Raw genomic sequence first — 16918 nt, 5'->3', positions numbered from 1 at the left:
GCGTGCTCCCTGACAACAGCTCTCAGCATCCCCCCTTGCCTTTGTTCGGGTAAATGATGGCCTTTGCAACCAAGATGGGAATGAACAGCAGGTAAAGCTTATTTGTAAGGATGCTGAGGCAACACTGCTATTTAACTTTGTGCCGTTTTTTCCCCTCTAAACCCCCTCCATTCCTCATGGTGATAAATTACAGTCTTCTGTGCCCAGAAAGCCAGACCCCCATGGCTCAGCTGCTCACTCGCTTCCTCTGTGCCCTTTCCTAGTGAAGCAAAACAACCTGCCCTGCCCCACGCAGCAGAGCTTTGATAAGGACTGATGTGTCTGGGGACCTGTCTGGCAGATTGGTTGCATTTCTGGACTGTGATTTGAAAGCAGAGATGCAGGGGATGCTCTTTTGCCGTTAATCCATAGGATTTAATACCAGAAAGCATCCTCGTGTTCATCCAAATCTTACCCTGTGCTGGAGAGGCAGAGGATTTTCATTTGCAACCTTCAAGTTTTCGGGTTTTTCAACCCCCCTCCCACTTCTTCCTGGGAAGAGGAAAGTCATTAAAACAAGCAGTCCCTTTGCTACACTGCTTGAGAATCATCCCACTCCCAGATGGGATGTCTGTGCTGCAGCGGAGTTCGTTAGACTGGATTTGCATAGTCTGGGTTTATATTTGGTTTCTAGCTTTGAATGGCTTATTCCATTCCCAACGGGGGGCCTGATGTGCCTTTTCCCTTTGCAGGGTTTGGAGCTACGCTAACTCAGTAACAACCTCAGAGAGTGCAAACACTGAGAGGTAATTTATTAAATACAGCCAACATGAGTGGTGTTTCCCTGGGCACTGATTTATCAGGAGCAGGAAGGGGAAGGAGCAGACAGCACAATCCCACTATCCACACTCTTGCAAAAGCATCAGCTATCTGGCACACACGTGACTCCTGTCCTTGTGCTCAGCTCAGCTCTGCTCTCCCATTGAGGCAGAAATCCCAACTGCTGTGCTCCCTGGAGTCCCACTTTGAAGAAGACAGAATGAAACCCTGCATTTGTACCCCCATGTGGACAAATGTCCACTTGTCCCAGCCCCACCAGCACAGGGTGGTGGTGACTGCAGAGGAGAGGAAGAGGTCTGTGCCTGCAATGCCTGCAGACAGCCATGCTCCTGCAGACCTCAAGCCAAGGACTGCCACAGTCCTGGTCCCTGCTGGCTGGCAGTTGCATCATTGATGTGATGTGTCCCTCCCTCCATGGTCCCCATTGCTCTGCTGTTCTGCCCTTGGCTCAGAGCAGGGGCCCCTAGGGGCACAGCTCCCCTCCCAGTGGTTCTGTAGCTCTCATCCCAGAGGCCTGACCCCAGCTGGAGCCAGCAGTGCCAGATAATGATCAGGGAAGCGGAGAAATGAAGGCTGCAAGGTCACACACCCCACAGCAGTATCTCTGCAGCCCTCCATCAATCCTGACAGATGCATACATGGCTCTTTCAGGGACAGGGCCTGATGCTTCCCGTGCCCTATTCCAGCATGTCACTGCTCCTGCCTCAAGACCATTTCCAGAACTCTGACCTGAACCCCTCTTGCTGCAAATGAACCCCAACCCTGCCTGCCCAAGACACCACGTTGCATAGATCAGGCTGCTCCCTTGCCCACGCAGGTCCCTCTCAATCCCTGTTCGCCCCAGCAAGCCCCATCTCCCAGGGCAGAACTCTTCTGAGGGGCTTTTGAGGGGCAGGACCTGCTCAGTTTGTTCTCCCATCTCACATCTGTGCTGCTTGTGACCCCCTCCTACCAAACACCTCCCTTGAGTCCCCAGGCAACAGCATCCTTTTTGTCATCCCATTCCCCCTCTTTGCCAAACCCAATTTGAAATCGCAGCTGTCCCCCAGCCCTTTTGCATCTATCCCAGCCTGGCTTGCATCTGCAAATGTCATGAGCAGCTCGTGTCTCATCACACAGACTGCTAATGGAAACATGGACCAGGCTCAGAGCCCGGTCTGACCCCTGTGCTCAGCACTGGGGGGCAGAACAGCTGCAACCTTTCATCCTATGCTTTTATTGCATTTTTCAAGTCTTCTCAAGATTCCACATGGCTGCTTGAATGTAACGGAGCCCCAGCACGGGCTCACAGAGCTGGTCCCCTCCAGTACCAGCATCCAGGATACCCAATGCATTCCTGCAGCCCCTGGGGGCACAGCTGGGTGCTAAACCCATCCTCTCCAAGGGGGGTACAGGGGTGCTGCTGCTCAGGGAGGGGGCACTGAGTACCCACACTAGGCTGACACTGCTGCACAAGGGGCTCAGCACCTTCTCCTCCTTTTCTTTCCCATCCCTGCCCTGATCAGACCCCTCAAGGAAATGCAAAGGTGCTCATAAGATTCATCAAAGTCCCTATAAGTGTGCCTTGTACCCCAGAGTGAACAACTCGCCAGCACCCCCTTACTAAATGCCTGCAGGGTGATGTGCCCAAAAGGGGAGAGCTCCAAGAGCAGCTGTTTGGGTTTGTCTCAGAATAGCTGCTCTTAGCCAAAGGGGAACCCACAAAGCCCAGCATTGACAGTGTGGGTCCAGAAGGCTTTCTGCTCTTCCTAACATCTCTTTGGGGTTTTCATACCACAGTCATCAGCCACTCACAGTCAGGGAATGCTTTACACGCACACAGCATCGTGGTGTGTCACCTTCAGGTTGAAAATAATACCCTCCCTGAGCTGCGGTGTGACTGAGCAAAGGCAGCAGTTGGTTCTGTTCCACAAATGGGGAAACTGAGGCTCAGACAAAGGAACAGATCTGCCTGATACTCCTCAAATCTGGCTTTTTGTGCTGTGCTGGGTAGCCTGGTGAGAAGTATTTCTGCTCCTCTGGCTCCTCTGCTTCCCAGTGGCTTCACCCTGCCACTGAGCAGATCAAGCTCCAATTCAACTGCACCTTGCTCAGCAAACTCCTTCTGCTCATCCCTCCTGGAGCAACTCAGAGCAGGGATAGGAGGTCAAGTGCACCCAAACTGCTTGGTTACAGGTGCTTGCTCAACCCCAGACCACTGGAGCATCCCATTTTGGAGCTGAGGCTTCTTCCTGCTGAGAATTACCCAGGGCCAGGAACTTGCATCTCTCCCACTCTTGGTGCCCAAAGCTGCTCCTTGGCTCCATCGCTTGAAAAATTAATCTTCCCTTTTTTCTGATCTTCCTCTTCCTAGCAGCCTCTCTCCCCCATAGGACACTCGCTCTGCTATTTTGAGCAGCAAGTGCATCCAAAATGCATGCCAGGAAAGCAGATACTCAGCACAGCTTCAGAGCTTCTATGTGGCAGGAAAGCCTGAGATGGTCCCAAGGGGACAGACCCTGCACCATAGAGAGGTCCCTTCATCCCACCTCATTCCCTTCCTGCTTCCAACAGTGCCACAACCCTAGTGACCAGACTGCAAAGCATCACCTCTCACTGTCCACATTGCTAACTGGAGCCTGTGGTGTACAGCAGGAAAAACTCTGCTCTCTGCTCGGGCCACTGCAGCCCTCCCTGGCTGTCTCCTGTGTGGGGACAGGGGCCAGCCTTGGAGCTGCTCACACTGGAAGCCTGCCAGGGATCTGGATCTGACATCCCCTGGGACAGGGCCATTTGCTAACGCACAACTGGTTTTTATTACCTTCCACTAAACATGCACAAAAATCTCTCCTTGCCTGTCAGGTTTTATGAAAGGTTATTTTGGTAGCAATAAAGATAAAGAGGATGCATCCACAGCACTAAGTACCTCAGGAGCGGGCAGGGAACCATAAAGGACTCGGATGTGAGACAAAGACAGGCTCCTTGGTTGCCCACCTCACCCTTCTATGCCTGCACACATGAACATGTCCTGCTCTAGACCTCATCTCACTCACCCAGGAGAGCAGACTGGACCAAGGATGAAGGAGGAAGCCCCTCTCAATGTGGGGTCATGGGCTCATACACCTTTCCCTGCACCAGTCACCCTTTCCATGCCCACACTGCTTTGGTGGCACCCAAATCCCTTCTGTTCCCCATGCTTCAGGCTCTGCTTCCTTGTGGTGGTCTCTCAAGCATCCTTTGCATTTTATAGCTGCCTTGTCTCTTCTGCTGGCTGGAGGTTCAGTAGGAAACAATGAAGCAGGGAAGCATGAAACTCAAAGCAAATGTATATCCTGTAAGGATTCGGCTAGATGGTTTCTGTGCCCGTGTGTACCAGGGTGCTACCCTGCACCAGCACCACTGCTGCTGTGTCCAGCTCACCCCGTGGCTGCAGGCTCTGGGCACAGCAGTGACTACTTTTGAAGGTGCACACCAGAGACCCACAATTACAGCCAGGAACAAATCCCCCTCCTTGCTCTCACCTCAGCAGTGAGGAATTGCCCACAGCACAATGCATCACCCCGGAGGAGCAAAGTGGCAGCACATTTAAGGCAAAAATATCTGTTTTAAAGGATGCAATAAAACAGAGCCAGGGAAGGGTTTATAGGGAAGCAATTGCTGCGCGGGGTGAGAAGTGGTCACCAGAGGCCAATCCAACCAGCTTTATTGCCTGTTACTGGTGACTTTTCCCAACCAGGGGACAATAGATCCTCCGTTATCAGCCTCAGCTCCAGTCAATACAAACACGACATAGTTTTTTAAACTAATATTTTTCCAGCATGCAATTCCATGGAGAGCAAGAACGCAGCGTTACCATGGTGATATATAGACAGCATCTGCCTTGGACGTAGCTGAAGGGAGAAATTGGAATAGAATTGCAAATTTCCTCTGTCCGGGAAGGCTCCCAAGGAAGCCACCGCAGTGGGCTGTGAGTGGGCTGCCTTTCCCATCCAGCCCGCATCCTGCCCATGCCCTACACTGGCTCTCCTGAGAGCTGAGGTCAGCAGGACAAGCCAGGCACTACCCTGGATGGACACTGGTCCTGCATCCTGCGTCCTGCATCCTGCCTCAGAGCTCTGCAGAGCCTGCACTCTCCCTCTGTCGCCAGCTTCCTCATCTGCAACACCAGAAACTTGTCCAGGCACCCAGGAAAGAGAGAGGTTGACCCCCTCCAAGGTGCTTCCTAAGAATTAACATTCCCGGAAGTCCCCAAGGAGACACAGCCCAACAACTGGTGTCAAACACACAAGTGCTTGCTGCTGCAAGACACTGTGGTTAGCCGGTTGGAGGGAGATGTGGGTGCATGAATTAAACACACTCTGACCAGGAGCTCGCTTTGGGCAGGGGATAGCTGGGCAGCAAGCAAGCATGCTTTGAAGTGTGGCTGCCACAGCATCACACTCCTCTGCTCAAAGGCTGGAGCTCAGCACCCCTTCTCTGTGCCAATGCAGATGGCAGAGACAGCAGAGCTGGTGGAGCTGGCTGCAGTCTGGATGGGGCCCTTCTCAGCACAAGCAAACCCCAAGTTGGTGGAACAAGGCAAATGGGAGCCCCATGCAATGCTGAGGCCAGAGACCTTAGGAGGGAGAAGAGAGAGCAAAGGGGGATGTGGTGGTGGGGACCCCCAAACCCCAGCTCCTCTGCCTCCACATGGGGGAGAGGGGCACAGCCAACAGTGAGATGGGGGATGTTCAACCCACCAGAGTGGGGACAAAAGGGGTGAGTGGGGCAATTCTCAGCTGTCAGCTGAAAACTTCAAAAACAAGATCAAGTGCAACACCATCAGACTCCATTCATCCCCCATGAGCAAAGACCTGGGCTGGAAGCAGCCATTTGGCAGTGGCAAATTTGCGTTGATCCTGCTGGTACTGGGAGAGGAACCCCCTGACAGGGCAGTCTGCTCTTCAGAGGTGCTTTCAAAGAAAGAACAACAGAAAAGCAAGTAAACAGGGAACGGAACCATGTCCTTCTCCCACAGATCTCCTCCTGCAGCTGAGACCAAACGGGCTCCAGGGAGCAGATAGCATTGTAATGCTGGAGGATTATCATCCCATCCTGCCTATGATGCCTCCAGGACCTGCTCTATCGTGCTTGCCAGCGGCGTAGGCAGGAGCACAGGCAGCCCTCCAAAGTGCCCAGAGATTTTGCTGCTTCCTGCCTTGCTGCAGCGTAAGCCTCTCTGCTTGATGCCTGATCCAGGCAGAGGTGGGATTGCAGATTAGAAGGCACTTAGAGAGCAATGTGCTGTGCCCGGTGCAAGGAAAGAGGGTCCAGTGTCCCCCCATGCAGGCATCACCCATGCTCCATCCTAGACACGTCTCCAGCCATGCCTCTCCCCACCAATGGCATGGCACTGGGGAGGCATCACAGGGGAAACCTTCAAGCAGAAGAAAAGACATTTTGTCCCCAGCCCCTGATTCTCCAAAGTTGCAGTGACTCTGCAGGGTAAATAATTCCCTCTTCTTCAAAGGAAAAGGGTGTATTTCAAAGGTGATGGATCTCAGACCTCATCACAGGATGCTGCTGGGATCCCATGGTGACTTTGGCAGTGCCAGCACGTGTGGCTGAGGTAGCAGCAGTGCCCTGACCAGGGGTTCAACCCATGCTACCACGGGGTTCAGACAGGCTGGAGAAAGCCTGGAGCCCTCAAACACCTTGTTGGCTGTCCCACAAGGCTGCTGGCATGCAACAGGCAGGAAAGGTGACAGCAAGGACAGCACTGCTCCCTGGCACTGTAGGACTCGTGGTGAGGTCGGCATTGCTCACACTGCACATCTCAGGGCTTGGGAAAAGAGGCAGGTAGTGGAGAGCACCACTGAGAGGTTTCTGGCTTCCCAAAGCAAACCAGTCCTTGGAGACAGCAAGTCTGGAGCACAGAGCCTGCTGCAGGCTCCCCTGTGGTTGCTAGCTGACCCTGCTCCATCAAGCGGTGAGAAGCTGGAGCCTGCGAGGTTGCAGCCTCTTTACAGGGAATGTGAACTCGCTTACGAGCTGTTACAGCAGGAATTCACTGCTTGGAGATAGACCTGCTCTGCACAGACACCCTCAAGCACCTGCAAGGGTGTGCAACACAGCGGGAAGTAGTTATCCAGCAGACAGCACCCACGAGAGAGCAGCACGTCTGGCCCAACCCAGCCAGCAGATCCGGCATCGGCAGCTGCATGAATACAGAAAACCCCACGTCTCTGAGCGGTGACAGACATGGAGGGCCAGGTCAGTGGAGGCAGAACAGGAGACAGCAAGTGGGACCCACTGCCAGAGGGGGAGAAATGCCCTGTAGGGCAGGAGCAAGGTGCCCACCCAAGAGTGTCCTCCATCAGCCCACTCCAGCATCACCTTGTCTGAGCAGTGCTGAGCACCAGAGGATGGGGCTCACTGCCCATGCTCCCCCATGGTGTAAGGAAAGGCGATGTTGCAGAGCCCACCGGGCTCCCCGAGGGGCAGAAAGGACTGGTGCAGGCTATGTACAAACCTTCCTCCTGCCCTGGGCACAGAGGAAAGGGGGATCCTCTCTCGGAGCGCATAAACCAGCTCTATGGGACTGCAGCTTGCAGATGCTGGTCGCTGGGCTGTGATAATCATTTGTATGAGGATAATCATGGTGGGAGAAGAAAAAACTCCACTGAAGTGGTGTCCTGCAGAGATCCCAGCATGATGTGCTGGGTGCTGCCAGGCTGCCTGCAGTCCCTGCCTGCGGGGTCTCTCCCTAGCTGCAGGCAAAGGGCACATCACACTACAATAACGGGAGGCAGCACAGCATTGTGTATGTGACTGTCCCGGGATGCATCCTGCAGCTCTGCTGCCCAAGGAAGCAGCCCAATTCTTCCCTGTCCTGCAAGGGGGATTTCAGTCTAGCCTGGCCCCACGGCTGGAGCTGGGGGTTACTGTGCCACCAGGCTCCACTGCAAGCAGAGGAGAGGCTGGCAACATCCCTGCTCTTCTGCCAGGACTAGGGGCACCCACACACTGGGAATCTGCTGCCAGCAGCAGCTTGGACACATTCATCTCATGCCCCTCTCCCCAGAGCAGGACCCACTGCAGTCTGCAAGCATGGAGACCTGCTCAGCAGCGTGCAGCATCAAAGGGGTATCCTCCCGCTTGGGGAGCCCAGTAGCAGCCACAGGACCCCTGCAGATGGCTGGACCACGACTGTGGAAGAAGCTGTCCTTATGGGGTCCAGCCAAGGGACCCAGGGACATCCCCAGCACAGGGGGAATGGGGCAGCAGCTTTGATGAGCAGTGAGGTGCCAGCACAGGCGACGGGCAGGACTGGGTGAGCCGCATGCACGACTGGAGGCTGGTCACACCGGGAGAATCCCAAGGGGACCATGGAGGAATGGGGCTTGATCCTAGCACCATGTGCAGCACTCCCAGGAAGGCTTCCCGGGAACAAAGGGGTGCCCAGCATTGGTAGGGGTTGGGGTGGCTGGGACCCTTAGGAAATCCCTCCGGCTGTATGTGTACTCCATGACAAGTCACAGCCACACACCCACCACGGGACATGCAATTCCAGCCCCACTCCACATGCTCGCACACACACTGGCACAGGCAAGCACTTGCACATGCTGGACCCCTTGGACTCCCCTCCCACAGACGAAGGGCTGCACACGTACCCTGCCCAACGGGCTCTTGCACGCACACACTGCTCCCCACTTCGACGGGCTATTGCACCCGCCTCATGGAGGGGATGATGCTCATACCCTCACCCAACCGGCTCATACACACCCATCCGCTGGACAAGCACTTTTACATACACACAGCTCCCTCACTCAACGGGACGCCGCACATGTACTCACCCCACCACGTTCTTGCACACGCTGCTTTTGGGCACGCGTTCACACATGGCCCCACGGGCATTTGCACAACCCCTCTGAGCGGTCTGTTGCACACACACCCCACGGACGGACTCTGCACATGCTCACCATGGACGGGCTCCTGCACACACTCCCGACGGGCTCTTACACACGCATCCCCGCGCTGGGCACTTGCAGGCACCCCCAGAACAAGCCCCCGGCCCCAGCTCCCCGCCGGTCTCCCTCACACCCCCCCCGCCGCCGCGGCCGCTCCCGCTCCGCCGGGCCGGACAAAGCGCCGCGGTACTCACAGGCGCTCGGTGCCGCGGGGGATGCTCTTGGGCACGGCGCGCAGGGCCGTACCGTGGCAGTCCACCGTGGTGCCGCTGCAGGCGCACAGCGGAGGGCAAGCGGCGGCGCGGCCCCGGCACAGAGCGGCGCACGCCAGCAGCCAGGCAGCGGCTCGAAGCCCTGCCGGGACCCCTGCCGGGACCCCGGGGGCCGGGGCCGCCATGGCAGCGGGCAGCGGGTTAGACGGAGGGGCCGCTGTGCATCACCGGGGAGCGGAGCGGCGCTGGGCACGGCACGGCTGGGCACGGCTCAGCTCGGCTGCGGGGCGAGAGCCCCGTCGACGCACACCCGCCCGCTCTCACTGCCGCCCCATCCCGCAGCCCAGGCACAGCCTCCGCGCTGGCTCCTCCCTCCGCCCTGCCCGCCCCGACGGGCCCCCCCGCCGCCGCCACCGCCCCTCCCCGCACCCCCGCCGCCGGCGGTAGGAGCCGTGCTGGCCGCGCAGCTCCCCGGCACCCCCGGAGCCGTCGGGGCTCTGCACCGCCCCGGCCGTGCAGCGAGGTGGGCTCCGGCTCGGTGTCCCCACTCCCAGGACAGCGGGGTTGGCCCGGGGGCAGCCGATCCCCCTGTGAGGTGGCTGCAGGGTGCAGCAAGGGGAGCCGGTAGCGTGCGGGCAGAGGGACTTGCAGAGACAGGAGAAACAGCCTGGGAACCGTGCGGCGGCAAGCAGAGCATTCCCACCTCTCCTCTGGAGTGCCAAAAGCTTTTGCGTCTGCCGGGGTGCCCCAGGCTCCCACGGCCTGTCTCCCACCCGGCAGTTCAGAGCCCCTTCTCCATCATCCAGAGCCCAGGAGAGGCGTGGGGACCACACAGCAGGCTGGCATTTGTCAGCCAGGATGGTACCTGGTCTGCTCATGGGAACCCTGTGGCCATGACCCCAGCACGCAGGGCGAACCTGAGCACATATCTCCACTCCGCTCTTCACCCCCTGCACAGACAGCAAATCTTAAAGCCCTGGCTGTGCACAAGCTGTGTCCTTTCCCACTCTGGGGAATGTCTTCAGAAATAAAGCAACCCGAATATCTTTGTGGCCAGTTCACCGGGAAGAAAAAGGCAAAATATACCTATGTCAGTGCAAAAAGAAGGAAAGCCAAGAAATCTTGTGAGCTTGGCTTCAAACGGTTGACATCTCAGAAATGTGAGCATTGGGTTCATTGTATTACCTTCCATTTTCTTCCCTGAGGTCTGCAAATGCAAAGCAGGATGGTGTAACCAGAAGGGCTGGTCATCTGCTTTATTATGGCACCTGAAACACTTGTAACCCCATGGCCCCAAGGGCTGAGTCCTTAAGGAATACAACAGCATTTCTGGATGCCCAGCAGAGCTCCGGCTGCTGGCAGCAATTGCTGCAGATGTCCTCCTTGGAAGACATCCTTCCTATGGAAGGAGGGGAGGTGGGAGCCTCCCGCATGGCTCCGGCAGCTGGAGGAGGTGTGTGAGCACAGACACCCCACTGCATGCTCATTTCCCCAGCCAGAGGGGTACTTGCAGGGACAGTGGCAGGTCCCAGGTTCCTAAATCAGGAGTGCCCTCAGCCTATGGAGCTCCACAGGCTCCTCAATCAGGGCAAGATGGAGGTGACTGCATAGGGTTTTGCTCTGGTGAGGGACACCTCACACACACACACCAGCTTGGCCCTGATCAGCAGCCCTTTCCCATCCCCAGTGTAGGCTCCCATCATCTGTCTGCATTTTTGTGACATCTCCTTCCTCTGGCCCCTGTCCCGGGAGGAAGCCGTGCCTCAGATGGATGAAAGGGATTTGTTCCTCGTTGCTACCCAGCAGTCCTGACAGCGAGGAAGATGAGCTGCTTCCCAGGCCTCCGGGAGCCGACTGCTCCCTGGCACAGCTTCAGCAGAGGTGGCCCTGCAGCCATCCCTGGCGCTCCCGGGGACCCTGGTGGCAATGGCACCCAAAGGAGCCCTGTGACAGACTGTGGCAGAATTTTGAGGGTGTGAAGGTTGTTTCCTGCTGGCTTGGTGTTCCACAAAGCGGGATGCTATGAGTGTGATGTGATCCCCCTCCTTCTCATACTCCCCATCACCCCTTAGCCAGCAGAGCAGAGCTGGGTCTTCCTAACCTGCCCTTTACCTCTGGTGCTGGCAGGAAGGCAGGAGCAGAACGAGGGATCTTGTTTCCTCCCTTTGCAGGCATTTGCCCCGGGCAAGTTCTTGTGATCTGCAGAATAAATAGGCTCCCTCCGTCTCTGTGTCCAGCTGCAGCAACACCCTGTCACCTTACAGCCAGTGCTGGGAGCTTGGCAAAGCAAGTGGCCAGCAGGGGCTTGCCTGGAGGCCACCATTGCTTGTCCCAGTTCCAGTGGGAGTAAAGGGCTGAAAACCCCATTTCAGGCCAACGTCCACAGTTTGTCCATCAGGAACCTCAACTCCTGCTCTCCTGTGGGAGCTCCTTGCCACCACGTGCCCTGCAGCCAGCTCCATGGAGCATCGCACAGGGCTGGGCTGTTGGCCACAGCCAAGCCCTCTACCACTGCTCTGGCTGCACAAGCAACCCCCTTCCAGGGCTGCCAACACAGTGAGGGCTGAGTGAGCCCAGTGGGGCAGGACAGCAGTGTTGGGGGCAGGCTGTGCACTGAGACCCTGCTCCCATACCTCTGCCTGGCTCATCTGGGTGATCCCAAGTCAGCTACGGGATAGTGTGGGCTCCAGAGAGAAACAGCTGTCCTGGAAAGGGCCAGGGTGCCTCTGAATATGGATGAGGAGCAGGGAGAAAAATAACCCCAAACTTCCCTATATCAGGGGAGGCCTGGTCCTGCCGTCTGCTATCGGGATTTGGGCCAAACTGTTTGATATAGGGAGAGACCATCTGGATCGTCTGATGGGCTCTGGGTTTGGTTAAAATGAAGCAGAAGCTTTTTTTGTAGGAGAGGAGTTTTCATGGGAAGATCCGGGGAAGGATTCCAGGGTACGTGCCAGACCTGTCGTGCACAGAGATGCGAAGCAGCTACAAAACTTCAAACAAGAAATGCTGCCAGTTTCAAGCCAAGGTCCCTGGGCAGCATCCAGGCATTTCCCCCAATCCAGGATGAGCCACAGCCCATTACCTCTCTGGGCTGGTGCTGGGTCCCCATCAGAGCTGGCAGTGGCTCATCACAGAATCATAGAAGCAATTGGGCTGGAAAGGACATTAAGATCATCTAGCTCCAACCCCCTGCAATGGGAAGGGACATCTCACACTAGAAAATCACACTGACAGTACCTTCCACCATTCTTGCTCCAGCGTGGGCCCCTTCCATGGGATCACAAGTCCTGCAGCAAACCTGCTCCAGCGCAGGCTCCTCTCTCCATGGGGCCACAGGTCCTGCCGGGAGCTGCTCCAGTGTGGGCTTCCCACAGGGTCACAGCCTCCTTCGGGCATCCCCCTGCCCTGGTGTGGGGTTCTCCCTGTGCTCCAGGTGGAATCTGCTCCACCATGGACCTCCATGGGCTGCAGGGGCACAGCTGCCTCACCATGGGCTGCACCAGGGGCTGCAGAAGAACCTCTGATCTGGCTCCTGGAACACCTCCTCCTCTCCTGCACTGAGCTTGGGGTCTGCAGAGCTGCTTCTCTCACATGTTCCCACTCCTCTCTCTGGCAGCCATGATGCAGTGTTCCCCTCTTAAATATGTTACCCCAGAGATGCTACCACCACTGCTGATGGTCTAGAGCTTGGCCAGTGGTAGATCCAGCCAGCTGGCATTGGCTCCATCAGACACAAAGGACGCTTCCAGCACCTTCTCAGAAGCCACTCCTGCAGCCCTCACGCCACCAAAACCTTGCCACACAAACCTAATACAAGCATGCTTACATGGTGCCTGCTCCAGCTTCCCTGCTGAGGGGCACTGCAGGATCTGGCTCCCTTTGCACCTGGCTGTGCTTCAAACCCTTCCTCCCACCAGCAGCATCACCAAAACACACGTGGTTTGGGAGCAGTGGCCACAAGGCCCATGTGGGGATGTGCCCAGAGCACAGTGACTGTGACCTCTGGCTGCCCAGTGTGCCCCCGAGCAGAGCTGCCCCTGTGCTGGCCAGGGCCATGTCTGTCACACATGGCCCGTGCTGGGAGGCCAGGCTGCCTTTGTGCCTCCGGACACGCTTGGCTTTGGAGAGCAAGGCATTGTGTGAGAGCGGGCCAGTGTATCGGCCCTGTCAGGGCACCTGTTGGGCTTGTGCAGCACAACAATGCCTTTGATGGGTTTATTATGGACTGCTGCAGGCAGCCAGGGTGCTGGGATCACAGTAAATCTCCTCTGGTTAGCAGCAGCAGCAGCAGCAGCAGCAGGAGCAGCAACAGGCAGGGCTGTGATGCACTCTTTTTGGTGTCTCTTCAGAGACAAAGCCCTACCTCGCTGTCAAACAGCGAACACATCACCCTGCAAACATGGCCAGCGTCACCCTGTGAACTGCCAGCATTGCCCTGCAAACACTGCCAGTGTTGTCCTGTGAACATGGCCAGCATTGCCCTATAGACACCACCAGCATTACCCTCTAGACACCACCCTGCAGACACTGCCAGCATCACCCTGCAAACACTGGCAGCATCACCCTGTGAACATGGCCAGCATCACCCTGTGAGCACTGCCAGCATCACCCTGCGAACACTTCCAGCATCACCCTTAAGAACTGCCAGCATCACCCTGTGAACCTGGCCAGCATCATCCTGTGCCAACATCGCCCTGTGAACCTGGCCCCACTGACTGCAGGAGAGCAGGCAGCTCCACTGCCTGGGACCACACCACTGGGACCAAGTGAAGGGAACAGCACCCATCAGGTCCCCCAGGATGATGTGGGGGATGCTGATGCTCGCACGCTTCATGCAACAGGGACCATCCAAGCAAGGGAAGCCTAGCCTGTCCTGCTGCCTTGAACACTTGCAGAACAGCAGGAGGGGAACAGCCTGCAAGGCACCAGATCCCTCCTGCACCCCAGATGGTGCAGCTGATTAAAGGGGCCAAGCACCCCCAGTTCCCCAAACCGGCTCTAGCCCACAGAGAAAACATTTGTGCCGAGCAGCCTGGACGCAGATGGGGAGATGCTGTTCCCGGCTGGACACACCAACCACCGGGGAGCTCTGTGGTGCAGCACAAGCTGGTTTGAATAAACCACAGGCAAGGAGGTGTTTGCAAAGCTCCTTGCACACGAGAAAATGGGAACCAGCAATTGGTGCAGTGTGGGATCAGGGACTAAGGGTCCCCAGATGTAGCGATTGTTCCACATCCGTGCTGTGCGTACACACAGGCTCTTCCCTGCTCACTCTGCCTGGAGCCACTCATTAACCCTTCTCAATGAAGATGCATTGGAGGGATAATTTACTGTTTAATAGACTAACTTCCTATTTGCTGTTGCCAAGCACATCCAACATATTTCTCGGCGGTGCTATAAACTGCAGCTCCTCCAGCATAAAATCACGTCTCCCAATAGGAGCAGGTGGGCTTTCAGGATTCAGCTGATGACCTTGGCTATGGGGTGAGCAGAGACACCGGGCTTTGTTGCTAGAGGAACAGGGCTTGTTCCCGCCAACCCCTTTCACTTATTGCAGCCCCCACTGCACTGACATCCCTGAGCTGGGAAGACATTTAACCTGAGAAATGAGGAGTGCCTCAGCCTGATGGATGTGAGAGGCAGCAGCTCCGTCCTGATTTTGTTAATGAAGATGCGCTGGGTGCAGACAAGCTTGCCTCTGCTCTATATTTACGGAGCTAGCTGGCAGCCGGTCCCACGCTGGGATGCAGTCAATGAGCTGTGTGCCCGCTTAGGCTCACTGTGCTTCCGCAGGCGCGGGCGGCCTGTCTGTGCCTTGCCAGTCCCACAGTTGTGAGCGTGTGTCTCCACATCCTCACTCCTCCTCCTCCAGCCTCACAAGCTACTACAGGCTGGAAGAAAGTCAGATTCTGTGCAACGTGGGATGGGAGAGCTGGTGCCAGCCACACTTTGCCTCCATCACCCAATTCCCACATTGTAAAGGAGGCACCTTCAGGATGCTCATGCTGCAAGAAGGAGCAGCAGCTCCAAAGGCATGAGACTGAGTGACTGGCTAGCAGGGTCTGGCTCTGAAGAATGGCAGGATACCAGCAGCAAAAATAACTTGAAGAGGAGAAGGAAAGGGTTTAGCTTGCCTTATGACAGCTCTGCTCAGCACCAGATGTGGGTACAGACTCTCACTAGAGCTAGACAGCCATGCTAGGGGCCACCTGCAGAGCTGATTTTTGTCCCTTGCAAGAGGGCATCTGACCCCAGCCTCTTCCCTCACCCTTCTCTGTGTTTTATGCTCTTGTTCACCTTACCTATAGACCCAGCCTCCCACTCCTCTTCATCCTCCATGCACATCCCCATGCAGCCAGGGAGGAAGAACCAGGCATCCCCCAGGCACATCTGGCCCTGGGGCCCTCAGTGCTGCGGGGTGGGCACTGGGTCCCATCGCACAGCGTGTGCTGCCAGCCCCCTCTTGCGCTGTTGCTGCAGAACGGCCTTGGCGAGGCACAATGGAGCCAGAGGCTTTTGTGCAGGAGGTCGCTGACACCCTGCTCCCTCGGGGAGTGCGGCTCAGGCTTTGTAAGCAAAAAGGTTGGAAGAAACAAACCCCAAAACAACCTCAGGCCAACTGGGACCCCCCCCGCCCATGCACCCAGTTACACACAGCCGTGATGGCCGAGGCAGGTTTGCACCTCCATTCATCCCAGTTCTCAGCCCCAGCAGCTTCAGCCAGAAGCAGAGTGGGACCCAGTTCTCTTTGGTGCAAAAGAAGGCAGGTTTAAAATGTCATATAAGGCACGCCACGGGAGGGCTGGTGGTGGGTTTGTAAATCCTTCCCAGCAGCAAGGCAGAGGAGCCTGGCTTAGCCTGGGAGGGGAGCCCTGCTTAATCCAGGAGAGGTGGGACTGGGGAGGGATGATCCCTAACCCTAATGCCCGCTCCAGCTGGGACTCAGCAAGGAAAGGAGAGCTCTGTTCCCCCCAGCCCAGACTGAAATCAGCACCTCAAAGGCCAGTGCTGGGCAGTATCTGAATCTGACCCCATCGTGCATGGCTGGGGACAGCTTCTCCTTGCATCAAGACACAAGAGCCCAGAAGCAGCCCCGTTGCATTCCTCATGCATGGGCATGTCCCAGGAACAAAGCTGGGCTGAAGCAGGATGGGGCTGGAGAGCTGGTGCCAGCAGAGATCGCACCCTGGTCCACAGCAGAAGAGGAAGGTCAGTGTGGGACCCAGCACGGAGATCTTGGCATCTACGTGCCTGCACAATTGATGAGCTTCAGCACAAAACCCTCTGTGGGGGGATGAGCAAACAGAACTAAACATGGTAATTTATTCACTCCATGAAAAAATATTAGTTAATCCAAGCCAATGAGATTGTAAAGCCTGATAACTGGCCTGGCTGATGCCAACATCTAGCGCTAGCAGCACTTGTGTTTTTGTCTCCGCTGTTGCCCTAGGCAGTGAGATGCAGCAGCAGCATGACAGCTCCCAGCCACACATGGTAATTCAGGAGAGAAAACACATCTTATTTCAACCCAGAACCAGAGCAGAACAGTTAAAAAAAATCCAGACAACTTGCAAAAATTGCTGTAGAGAGCAGTGACACTCTGCAGAACTTATTTGCAAGCCTGTGCTGTGCAATTTGAGATAAAAACTGTTTAATGAAATGAAGGATGAGCACTGCTTATTTGCTTTGCAACGCCACTGCTGTGCAGGAATACCAGCAGGCCAAAGCAAACACTGAAAGCTGAGCAATCCCACTCCAAGTACCTTCACCCGGTGTTCGGTCCCAGTGACTGCTGCCAAGTGTAAGTGCTTGGGTTGTGGCTCCAGGGTCTGAAAACTATTCATTTTTTAAACTATGTAAGCCATATAAAGCTGTCACTTTGATTCACAGCTCATCACAGAGGTGATATTTGGGTTTGCAGTATTCAAAATAGGTATTGTGAGTTTTTGCATTCCT

At 56.2% G+C, this 16918-nt stretch overlaps 1 protein-coding gene across 3 annotated transcripts in view; it reads right to left on the bottom strand.

Moving 5' to 3' along the window:
- Positions 1-9291, bottom strand: part of SLIT1 (slit guidance ligand 1) — a 60920-nt gene extending 51629 nt beyond the window's left edge. For 2 of the 3 annotated variants that reach the window (XM_034061434.1, XM_034061433.1), the window contains exon 1: positions 8942-9291. In XM_034061434.1, the coding sequence (XP_033917325.1) occupies positions 8942-9144 (203 nt within the window). In that variant the 5' untranslated portion in view covers positions 9145-9291. The remainder of the gene's footprint in view (positions 1-8941) is intronic. The other variant, XM_034061435.1, reaches the window with a different exon arrangement.
- Between the last annotated feature and the right edge of the window lie 7627 nt (positions 9292-16918).

Source organism: Melopsittacus undulatus, chromosome 4, assembly GCF_012275295.1.
Source record: "Melopsittacus undulatus isolate bMelUnd1 chromosome 4, bMelUnd1.mat.Z, whole genome shotgun sequence".
Taxonomy (NCBI): domain Eukaryota; kingdom Metazoa; phylum Chordata; class Aves; order Psittaciformes; family Psittaculidae; genus Melopsittacus; species Melopsittacus undulatus.
This window is presented reverse-complemented; position numbering and strand designations above follow the sequence as displayed.